The sequence below is a fragment of the Panthera onca genome, chromosome B3, assembly GCF_046562875.1.
Source record: "Panthera onca isolate mPanOnc1 chromosome B3, mPanOnc1 haplotype 2, whole genome shotgun sequence".
In the NCBI taxonomy this organism is placed as follows: Eukaryota; Metazoa; Chordata; class Mammalia; order Carnivora; family Felidae; genus Panthera; species Panthera onca.
In genome coordinates this window covers 61,584,696-61,597,034 of record NC_138344.1, presented here as the reverse complement: position 1 = coordinate 61,597,034, position 12,339 = coordinate 61,584,696, and the positions used below count along the sequence as shown (strand labels likewise).

The 12,339-nt window shown below is 40.3% G+C and overlaps 1 protein-coding gene across 5 annotated transcripts in view; it reads left to right on the top strand.

Annotated features, from left to right (window-relative positions):
* NUSAP1 (nucleolar and spindle associated protein 1) overlaps positions 1 to 11,955 on the top strand; it is a 44,225-nt gene extending 32,270 nt beyond the window's left edge. For all 5 annotated transcript variants that reach the window (XM_078448504.1, XM_060618896.2, XM_060618895.2 and 2 more), the window contains 4 exons: positions 1,373 to 1,530; positions 4,384 to 4,500; positions 9,750 to 9,858; positions 11,009 to 11,955. In XM_078448504.1, the coding sequence (XP_078304630.1) occupies positions 1,373 to 1,530; positions 4,384 to 4,500; positions 9,750 to 9,858; positions 11,009 to 11,102 (478 nt within the window). In that variant the 3' untranslated portion in view covers positions 11,103 to 11,955. The remainder of the gene's footprint in view (positions 1 to 1,372; positions 1,531 to 4,383; positions 4,501 to 9,749; positions 9,859 to 11,008) is intronic.
* The last annotated feature ends 384 nt before the right edge of the window (positions 11,956 to 12,339 follow it).

Below are 12,339 nucleotides of genomic sequence, written 5' to 3'. Positions count from 1 at the left end.
GTTTTTAATTTTTTTAATTTTTTAAAAATATTTATTTTTGAGAGAGACAGAGTGAGAGCAGGGGGGGAACAGAGAGAGAGGGAGACACAGAATCCAAAGCAGGTTCTAGGCTCCGAGCTGTCAGCACAGAGCCCGACGCGGGGCTTGAACCCATGAACAGTGAGATCATGACCCAAGCCAAAGTCGGACGCTTAACTGACTGAGCCACCCAGGCACCCCTGACGTAGTTTTTAGAGTTTAAAAATGCCCTGAAGTTTAGAATTCTATTTATTGAGTTAGCTTGGAATATGAGGTAGCTATAGTTGGCAGTTTGGATTGTATTTAATACTACTTAAGGACACCATGGTCAGGGGTAAATTGTTGCTACACTGCAGTATACGGAGCAGCCTGGATTTCACGGCACTTCTCCTAACATTCAGTTTTCTTAACTGTGTTGTAAAATGTTTTGTAATAATTTTGAGGGTTGATTCAGGATTACCGCTACATCTTTAGTAGAAGTCCAGAAGTTCTCATCTGTTAATTCTACCATCACCACCATGTATATTAATATCTGTCCTTTCTGAATTTCACTGAATCTAAGGACCCCATCAACCAGAGATTCACCATTATCATAGGGACCACTAAAAAAAATCACTGCCAGGGTACCTGGGTGGCTCAGTTGGTTGAGTGTCCAACTCTTGTTCTTAGCTCAGGTCGTGATCTCACGGTTGTTAGTTCAAGCCCCACAGTGGTCTCAGTGCTGATGGTGTGGAGCTTGCTTGATATTCTCTATCACCCTCTCTCTCTTCCTCTCCCCATCTTGTGCTCTCTTCCTTTCAAAATAAACGTTAAAAAAAAAAATCACTGCCAGCTATGATGTGTTACAAATTATTAAACACATCCCAAGTTCAGACATTAAAATGTAGAAAAACTGTGCATCATAGAAACAGTGAAATGTCTTTATGGCAATTTGCCAAGAGTAGACAATGGGCTTATGTACATTTCAAATAAATGGCATTCTTCTAGGAAGATGTAAGATCTGTTCCCGTTACTTATTTGGCATAGCAGTCTCCTGTTCCCTCTGACTTGACATCATCAGGAGGAGAAAGTACTTCCTAAACTGTAACTTGAACCCCCCGGCAGCTCCTTTGAGCTTTGCTTTGTCCTGTATTGGTCAAGGCAAGGAGAGCAGAGAATACAAAACCATATTTTACCAGAAAAGTTGATAAATGATTTGCTTTAGTATCAGTGTTTTAAAATGTTTACTCTGCAAACGAGGTTCATTCACATAAATATTTATTGAGTCCTTTTGCTACTTGGTGACAGGTGTGTGTTTGATACAAGTTACTCTTGACATAAGCACTAATGTCTTGTACCCCACTGTCCTGTTTAGGTTTTCAGCTGCTACCAAAGATAATGAGCATAAACGGTCACTGACCAAGACTCCAGCCAGGAAGTCTCCGCATGTGACTATGTCTGGGAGTACCCCAAAAGGCCAGGCTGTGCTTCAGACATGCAAGCTGAAGACCACAAAGGGGAATTCTGCTTCTGGTAAAACAGAACAAAAACTCTGGTTCATCTTTAAGCATGTAACTTCCTGAAATTAAGTATTATATCTGTTTACTTAAAGCTACTCCATATCCATAAAATCAAAAGCAAAAATTTGACCATAGCATATTTTTCATTTTATATTGGTGAGGAAAATGCCAGACACACAAACAAACAAAAAAAGTGATTACCACCTGAGGACTCCATCCTGTCTAGGAGGAGTCCTAAGATGGTAACCCTCCCTGAAGAGCATTCAGCTCCTTCTCGAACTCAGGGATGAGAAGGAGGATCAGAGTATGCATTATAGCCTCTGTTTGGTCCTTTGGGACTCTGAAACAGGATTCCAGAGTTCATAGAATAAATGCCGCACTATGGACCAGTAGATTGTGTAAGCCAGAATAAGCCATATGGATACTCTTCTACACAAAGTCTACTTAATTAGTACCTACATTGACCAGTTGGTTTTCAAAAGAATACTGCAATAGTGGTATGAAGTTTAAAAAAGTCCCACCAGCAGATTGAGGCTTGTATTAGAATTAAGTATGTCAAGATTCTCCAGAGAGTCCTACTGAATGTCTCAGGAGAGAGCCTTGGTCACATAGAAAGGGTTGCCAGCTTGCCCAAGACTAGAGCAATCCAGCTGGAGCTTCAGACCAAAGGAGAGTACAGTGTCGATAATAATCAGTGTGGAGACTGTTGAGAATTTCGTCATACCTTAAAGATAGAATAATGAGACTGACAACTATATTTTAAAAGGGTCCAAAATGGTGGGAACAGTAAGTTTATGATTCCTCCTTAAATGAGCTAATTCCCATTCTAACCTTTAATTTACACCAGCAAGCAGACATTCCATATAACATTATATTTTGTTGTTGTTGTTGTTGTTGTTGTTAAATGTTTATTTTTGATAGCACACATAGGGGGAGGGGCAGAGAAAGGGGGACAGAGGATCCAAAGCAAGTTTTGTGCTGCCAGCAGCAAGCCGGATGTGGGGCTTGAGCTCACAAACCACAAAATCATGACCTGAGCCGAAGTCAGATGCTCAACTGACTGAGCCATCTAGGCACCAGTCCATATAACATTCTAAATCTTACAGTATGGGAGAAAGGGGACTGGGCAGAGGGCAGTACTAAAAATGGAGTGGACTTGGCTAAGATACGACTGTGTTATTTTACAGAGAGCTGGGGTCACAGAGTAGCAGCCCTTACCTCATAATGAGAAAGGACTCAGAAATGGTCACAGATAAGGACATGAGGCAGAAACTAAATGTTTACCATATTCAGAGCTTTCTCCTCATGGTAATTCAGGGGTGTGCCCAGTTAAGATGGGATAGTTTTTTCCCCAACTATCAGATATGAGTTTTATGTAAAGGAAATAAAATTGTATGATTTCTTTTCCCTGTGATTTGCTTCTTTCACTCAGCATAATGTTCAAGAACCATTCATATTGATAAATGAGCTAAAGTTTATTCATCGTCACTGGTACGGATGTATTTCAATGTATCTGTTTTACTCCTCATGGACATGTGGATATTTCCAGCTTTTGTTGTTATGTATAGTGTTAGGACCATTCTTATTAACCATGTCTCCCATACACATATAAGAGCTTCTGTAGACCTAGGATGGACTGCTGTTGGCAGGGCTGCAGATGGCTACTGTACAGGTCGAATTGTACCCATTTAAACTCTCATCAGCATTGTGGGCAGCCCCAGTGTTTCCCACCACCACTGGCACCTGATAGTGACACAATGAGATCTCTTAAGCACAGGGGTTTTGTGATTTTTGGATTTAACTGAGTGGTCCTAGACGCTGGTGGCTTATTCATGTATACACGCAAGTGCTAACATAGGACAATAGCCAAGTGCAGCCTGTGATGGAAAAGAATTATAAAATGTGCCCAACTCTAGTATAAATTGGGCTGAGTCCTACCATCTTTGTATATTAACTTTATGGTACAAGAATTCACATTTTATGGCGCCTGGGTGGCTCAGTCAGTTAAGTGTCCGACTTTGGCTCAGGTCATGATCTCACAGTTCTTGAGTTCAAGCCCCGTGTCAAGCTCTGTGCTGACAGCTCAGAGCCTGGAGCCTGCTTCGGATTCGGTGTCTCCCTCTCTCTCTGCCCCTCCCCCACTCACGCTCTATCTCAAAAATAAATGTTAAAGAAAAAAAAATTTTTTTAAAGAATTCACATTTTTTAATAAGTTTTATTAAAAACAACCGGAGCCACGGATCTTTTCATCTATATGTGATAAGGTTCCTTGCAGGCTTTATATCTATTTGTGTGAAAGAAAACGTTACTACTAATGTATAATATTTTTTTTTTTTTTTTAATGTTTTATTTATTTTTGAGACAGAGACAGAGCATGAGCGGGGAGGGGCAGAGAGAGAGAGCGAGACACAGAATCCAAAGCAGGCTCCAGGCTCTGAGCCATCAGCACAGAGCCCGACACAGGGCTCAAACTCACAGACCTCGAGATCACGACTGAAGTCGGACAGTCAATCGACTGAGCCACCCAGGCACCTCAATGTATAATATACAGCTAATGTATAATATTTTTAAAGGATAAATAATATCAGGGACACAGGTTGAAAATTTACCCACTTCTTTAAATAGGATTTTCAACACCCAGCTGACCCTAGGAAATACCATAATATTGAGACTATTTGGGGAGCTGGTCACAAGCAAATCTCAGTGGTTAGCTTTCCTTGGTTATTCTTTTTTCCCCCTTTTGCTTTTTAACCAAACTGATGATCTATAGATGATATTCCTAATATTGAGAAGTGGTACTTCAATAAAGAACTTTATAGATCTTTTTTCTAATTAAGCCCTGGGGGGTTGTTCTTTGGTTTTGTAGTTGTTACCCCATTCAAGTTGACAATTGAAGCAGCACAGACTCCAGTCTCCAACAAGAAACCAATATTTGATCTCAAAGCAAGTCTGTCTCGTCCCCTCAACTACGAGCCACACAAAGGTATGTGGGAATGTTCTGAGATACAAGACATGCAATAGACTTAAGATTAAATAGTTCTGCAGATCTGAGGATGTGAAAGATTCTCACACTTGACCCCCTAGAATTCCTTCCCCTTGGGCCCACATGACCCATGATTAAAAGACTGTCCAGTAAGCAAATACTAAATAATTGATTGACCTACATTTTTGTTAATCCAAAGACATAACTTGTAATCATTGTTAGGGCAAAGAAAATTTCAGGCAAAATCAAGAAACTTGGAAATTGGCCTGTGGGTAAATGAATGGTTTTTTTTTACAACTTTCAAGTGATTCCAGGCTGGAATCTGCCAGTCCAACAACCTGGGACCTTTATTGGCCATATAAATGCCCATATCAATTGGGCATATGTTGGGGCGCCTGGGTGGCGCAGTCGGTTAAGCGTCCGACTTCAGCCAGGTCACGATCTCACGGTCCATGAGTTCGAGCCCCGCGTCAGGCTCTGGGCTGATGGCTCAGAGCCTGGAGCCTGTTTCTGATTCTGTGTCTCCCTCTCTCTCTGCCCCTCCCCCGTTCATGCTATGTCTCTCTCTGTCCCAAAAATAAATAAAAAACGTTGAAAAAAAAATTTAAAAAAAAAAAAAAAAAAAATGGGCATATGTTAAAGTATCTGTATCTTTCAGTGATTCTAAAATTACTTTAAACATGAAGACTTCCCACAAATCATGTCCAATAGTGTTTATCTTTAAATTAGTAAACAAATCTTATTTAGAGGTAAGTCATTTGTAGTCCAAAAGCAAAACAACTACTTTCCTCTCACCCCGCAGCCCTCCCCTCTTTTTCCCATATGTGGCCCTGGCACCTCTATTCATTGAGTTGTCAGGGAGAAACCTAGGAGTCCTCTGGCTCCTCGCTCTCTTAGAACCCGTACCTAGTGCATCAGCTGGTCCTTTGAGCTCTACCTTTGATATAGATCTTTGACCCCAACTATTTTCACCCTCCACTGCAACTCCCTTTCATCCAGGTCATCATCATCTCTCCTAGACTTTTGGAATAGCCTCTAGGCCCCACTCCAACCTGAAAAACAGATCAGAGCATGTCACTGATTTGCTCAGAACCTCCTAAGAGTTCTCATCTCTCCCCCAAGTTGATTTCATCACCTCCTCCCCTGACTTTGTGCCAATAACACTGGTGTTTCACCCCCTCAAACAGACTGAGCTCATTCCCACCTCCAGGTCTTTGAACTTGTTATCCCTCTGGTCCACCTAGAATACTAGTCCCACACCCTTTTGCACAGCTCCCTCCCTTGTTTTAATGCAGCATTCACTCAACTGTCACCAACTCAGAGGGCTTTCCTCCCTTCCCTGCCTCACACACTGCTGTTTTCTGTTTCTTCATAGCATGTTACTTTCACCTGATACATGTTACCTGACTATAATCCATCTCTACCACTGAAAAGTAAGCCCGAGAGAGCAAGGATTATTTAAAATTTATTGTCAAATTGGTTTCCATACAACACCCAGTGCTCATCCCAACAAGTGCCCTCCTCAGTGCCCATCACCCACTTTCTCCTCTCCCCCAACTCCCATCAGCCCTCAGTTTGTTCTCAGTATCCAAGAGTCTCTTATGGTTTGCCTCCCTCCCTCTCTGTAACTTTTTTTTTTCCTCTTCCCTTCTCCCATGGTCTTCTGTTAAGTTTCTCAGGATCCACATATGAGTGAAAACATAAGGTATCTGTCTTTCTCTGACTGACTTTTTTCACTTAGTATAATACCCTCCAGTTCCATCCATGTTGCTGCAAATAGCCAGATTTCATTCTTTCTCATTGCCAAGTAGTATTCCACTGTATATATAAACCACATCTTCTTTATCCATTGGTCAGCTGATGGACATTTAGGCTCTTTCCATAATTTGGCTATTGTTGAAAGTGCTGCTATAAACATTGGGGTACAAGTGCCCCTATGCATCAGTACTCCTGTATCCCTTGGGTAAATTCCTAGCAGTGCTATTGCTGGGTCATAGGGTAGGTCTATTTTTAATTTTTTGAGGAACCTCCACAGTTTTCCAGAGCAGCTGCACCAGTTTGCGTTCCCACCAACAGTGCAAGAGGGTTCCCGTTTCTCCACATCTTCTTCAGCATCTATAGTCTCCTGATGTGTTAATTTTAGCCACTCTGACCATTATGAGGTGGTATCTCAGTGTGGTTTTGATTTGTATTTCCCTGATGAGGAGTGACCTTGAGCATCGTTTCATGCGTCTATTGGCCATCTGGATGTCTTCTTTGGAAGTGTCTGTTCGTGTCTTCTGCCCATTTCTTCACTGGATTACTTGTTTTTCGGGTATGGAGTTTGGTGAGTTCTTTATAGATTTTGGATAGTAGGCCTTTATCTGATATATTATTTGCAAATATCTTTTCCCATTCCATCGGATGCCTTTTAGTTTTGTTGTTTTCTTTGCAGTGTAGAAGCTTTTTATTTTGATGAGGTCCCAATAGTTCATATTTGCTTTTAATTCCCTTGCCTTCCCCTTCCCTCAAGGGTTTTGATGGTTTCCTATCCTCTTTCATCCATTTTGAGTTTATTTTTGTGAATGGTGTAAGAAAGTGGTCTAGCTTCATTCTTATGCATGTTGCTGTCCAGTTCTCCCAGCACCATTTGTTAAACAGACTTTTTTCCATTGGATACTCTTTCCTGCTTTGTCATAGATTATTTAGTCATACATTTGTGGGTCCAATTCTGGGTTTTCTATTCCACTGGTCGATGTGTCTCTTTTTGTGCCAATACCATACTGTCTACATGATTACAGCTTTGTAGAAGAGGCTAAAGTCTGGGATTGTGATGCCTCCTGCTTTGGTTTTTTTCTTCATTATTACTTTGGCTATTCAGGGTCTTACGTGGTTCCATACAAATTTTAGGATTGTTGGTTCCTATCTTTGAGAAGAATGCTGGTGCAGTTTTGATTGGGATTACGTTCAATGTGTAGATTGTTTTGGGTAGTATTGACATTTTAACAATATTTATTCTTGCAGTCGATGAGCATGGAATATTTTTCCATTTCTTTGTGTCTTCTTCAATTTCCTTCATAAGATTTGCTATAGTTTCAGCATACAGATCTTTTACATCTTTGGTTAGGTTTATTCCTAGGTATTTGATGGCTCTTGGTGCAGTTGTGAATGGGATCAGTTTATTTCTCTTTCTGTTGCTTCATTATTGGTGTATAAAAATGCAACCGATTTCTGGAGCGCCTAGGTGGCTCAGTCGGTTAAGTGTCCAATTTCGGCTCGGGTCATGATCTCACAGTTGGTGGGTTCAAGCCCCGCATTGGGCTCTGTGCTGAACACTTGCTCAGAGCCTAGAGCCTGCTTCAGATTCTGTGTCTCATTCTCTCTCTGCCCCTCCTCCACTCATGCTGTCTCACTCTTTCAAAAATAAATGTAAAAATATAAAAAAAATTCTTTTAAATGGAATTGATTTTGTGCCCTGCAACTTTGCTGAATTCATGCCTCAGTTGTTCTAGCAGACTTTTGGTGGAGTCTGTTTGGTTTTCCATGTAGAGTATCATGCCATCTGTGAAAAGTGAAAGTTTGACTTCATCTTTGCCAATTTTGATGCCTTTTCTTTCATTTTGTTGTCTGATTGCTGATGCTAGGACTTCCAACACTAGGTTAAACAACAGTGGTGAGAGTGGAGATCCCTGTTGTGCTCCTGATCTCAGGGGGAAAGCTCTCTGTTTTTCCCCCATTGAGGATGATATTAGCTGTGGGCTTTTCATAAATGGCTTTTATATGTGAAGTATGTTCCTTCTATCCCGACTTTCTTGAGGGTTTTTATTAAGAAAGATGCTGTATTTTATCAAATGCTTTTTCTGCATCGATTGACAGGATCATGTGGTTCTGTTCTTTTATTAATGTGATGAATCACATTGATTTGCGAATACTGAACCAGCCCTGCAGCCCAGGAATGAATCCCACTTGATAATGGTGAATAATTCTTTTTATATGCTGTTGAATTCGATTAAGCAGTCAAAAATCCTTGCTCTCACTTCACTGCTATGTCTCCAACACCTAGAAAAGTTCCTGGCACATACCAGGTGCTCAGAAAGTGTTTAAGGAATGATTCTGGCCTCCAGTAACTTCCACTAACAATAGAAAACCTGGCTTAGAGCTTCATCTGTGCTGCTTATTATTTTTATACCCTAGACAAGTCATTTAGTTCCTTAAGGAAAGGAAAAATAAATATTACATCATCAGTTACTAAAAGGATCAAATGAGGGGTGCCTGGGTGCCTTAGGCAGTTAAGTCTCCGACTTGGGCTCAGGTCCTAATCTCACTCACGATTTTTGAGTTTGAGTCCAGTATTGGTCTCTGTGCTGAGAGCTCAGAGCCTGGAGCCTGCTTTGGATTCTGTCTCCCTCTATCTCTGCCCTTCCCCTGCTTGCTCGCTCTCTCAAAAATAAAGAAACATTAAAAAAAAATTTTATAAAAAAACTTTACATTTTTTTTGAAGGATCAAATGATGAGATGGTTGTGAAACTCCTTTTCATAAAATGGGAAACTACACGGTCGTCTGAGTGGCTCAGTCAGTTAAGCGTCCAAATCTTGGTTTCGGCTCAGGTCGTGATCTTGGGATTTGTGGGTTAGAGCCCCAAGTGGGGTTCTGTGCTGACAGTGGGGAGCCTGCTTGGGATTCTCTCTCTTTTCCTCCCTGTCTCTGAAAATAAACAAACAAACTTAAAAAAAAAAAAAAAAAAGAAAGAAACTGCAAATAATAATCTTCAGCACTCAAAGATAGGTCATTAACTATACAAATAAAGTAAAACATACACCTCTGGAAATTTGGTCCCAGTTCTAAAGCTAACAAAGTATTCCCATTCATTCCATTCCAAATACTTTTTATTGGCTAACAGTAATAACATACTGCCTAGATGAAATACTACTTTATAATATTAAATACGTTTAACCTTGGGATAAACTACTTGGTTGTGATGGCTTTTTTTAATGTGCTATGTAATTGGATTTAGTATTAAGATTTTTTTTTGTAGTATGAGGACTATCTGTGACTTTCCAAGGATTAAAAAGTAGGACATACTTTTATTTTTAGGAGAAAAAAATGCAAATTGGATCCATGGAATATGAAATTAAAGCTAATAGAACTATGCTGGCAAATACCTATAAAAACGAAGTGTAAATACTGAAAAGGAGTAGTCCCAGATAGAGAATAAAATTGGGACTATAAATACAGGAATCTTCCTAACTCTTTGTCTTTCCTAAACCAGGAAAACTGAAACCATGGGGACAATCTAAAGAAAATAATTCTCTGAAGGAGCATGTAAACAGAGTTAGCTTCCACAAGAAAACTTACAAACAACCTCCTCTCCAGACTAGGTGAGTACATAATTATGCAGGTCTATAGTTCTTTTAATGTTGAAAGACTATAGATAAAAAGCCTCTGAGGGACAGAAAGTTTTGATAATAGTGGTATTTAGGAAGAGTAGGAGTAGAATCACATATAGAACTGCCTAACAGTATGGGTGCCTAAGCCCCACCACAATGGTTTCTAATTTGGTAAGTGGGAGGTGGGGCCCAAGTAACTGCACTGTTTACAAAGCTCTGTAGGTGATACAGAAGGGGACACTGTTCTCTCACATGACCTATTGGCCCCAACAGGACACCTGGACAACCCTCCAGCCCCTAATCCAAGTGCCCAGAGCATCTAAGTATACAGATAGATGTAATTCTTCACTCCCAGGGAACCCTGGGTTACTAGGCTACACCTGGGGAGATCCCAGGATGATCCTAAGCGGCTTCCTTCTGCTTAAAAACCAAGTTAAAGCCAGAGCTTGCAGTGGGCTGCGGCAGGTGCTGGTGGAGTCCTTTCCCCAAGTAAAACTCTACTGATGCAGGGTTGCCCATCATCTGAGTTGCCTATAGCCAGCTGCCACTAAGACCTTTACTCACTTTGCTGTTAAGATTGTTAACATAGGAACACCTGGCAGGCTCAGTCAGAAGAGCATGCAACGCTTGATCTCCAGGTTGTGAGTTCAAGCCCCACATTGGGTGTACAGATTACTTTAATAAAACTTAAAAAAAAAAATCATTAATATAATCCTGACTCTCCCTGTCTGAATCCCCAGTTCCTTACAGAAAAGTACAATGGCTTAATTCAGTAGACTATGGTTCTAGTTCAAATATTTTCACCACACTATATGATTTTGAGCCTGACCTCTAACTTCCAAAAGTAGAGATTTCTCATTTAAAACAAATTAAGGCACCAAGGTGCCTTCTGTCCCAGTTTCATGCTTAATTGTAGGGTGCTGCATTAACATAAAAGGAAAAATACCAGTTTGTAGCCCTTTAACACAAATGACTTACAGATATGGCTTCTATCAGACAAGCCACTAGATAGAGGACAGTGTCCGATGAGAGTGTGTTCTGTGCAAGTGTGCAGGAGGTCAGTGTAAGCTTGGACAGGAGTGTGACAACAGGTGGATTCTTGAGCTTCACTAGAGCCTAATGGGTACCTGTCCCTCTTTAGGGAAGAACAACGGAAGCAACATGAGCAAAAACGAAAGGAGAAGAAAGCAAAGGTTTTGGGAGCTCGAAGAGGCCTCATTATGGCTGAAGATTAATTTTTTGATGTCTTGTAAATATTACCTTATTCTGAACACTTTTTGTAAATATTTTTCTACTGTCTTCCCTGCTTTAGTCAAAAAACCTTTTTCTGTTCTTTGTTCACTATTTATGTAGTGTCAGTGCGTTCTTAACATGCTACATCTCCGAAGACATTAACTTTAAGGCTCACATATTCTTTGACGTGGTTTTTACTTAAGTCTCTGTACAATTCACTTTTGAACTGAGACTCCTCCTATAGATTCTTGACCTAGATTTTTCATGTCAAGTTCCGTGTGCTGATTCTAATATTAATTGCAATCCTGTTCTAGCCAACAGCATTTACCCTGATGGTAGGTAGTTCTACCACAAGCTTTAGTAGAAATTGCACCAATAAAAAGTTATGAATAGGGTAAGCTGAGAAAGTTCACTTCTTGCTCCTCTAGAGAATCTAGTAGTCTTGATCAAACTGGGGGCCATTTGGGTTGGTTATGGCATTAATATTCTACGTATGTGAAGTATCTGCTTACCTATGCACATTAGTTCAGATCACTTAATATAATTGGCATCTGTCACTCAACATACTCTTAAAAACTCTATTGCTCATTCTAGCCTTATTTAAAAACATACAGGGCCATACTGAAATCTGAGGATTGCTGCTTCGAGGATCATTATGCTCTGTGAAACAGACCTTTTACTCACTTTATGGAAAAAGACGACTTGCTTAGCACCATAGCCATGCTTGTTGAACCTAAGTGGAGCTTCTGAGCTTTGTACTAATTAAGATTTTCATAGTTGTTTTCTCATGGTGGTAGATGGATTGTTTGTAAATAAATTGGCTTCCAAGATTGAGTTGACCAGCTAAGATGTTAACAGGTGTCTACTTGTACTCCTTGTGCATTCTTTCCTGACCACCTCTTCCCACCCTAAGAAATGACCATGTCTTCCTTCTGTATTTTTTCACAGCACATACCAATTCTGTTATACTTACCGTTAGATATGTGAGCCCAGAGAACACTGATATATTCCTGGGTGCTGAATATATTCAGATTTTGCTATTAAGGTAGAGATCATTGGAAAACAGATTGGTATTATGTTAAATACATGTCTATCATATGAGCCAGCAATTTTCCTAGGTATATATATATGTATATATACCCAGGAGAAGTAGAATCACATGTCCAGACAAGAATTTGTATGCACTATTTACACCAGTATTATTCATTGTAGCCAAAAAGTAGAGAAAATGCAGCTGTC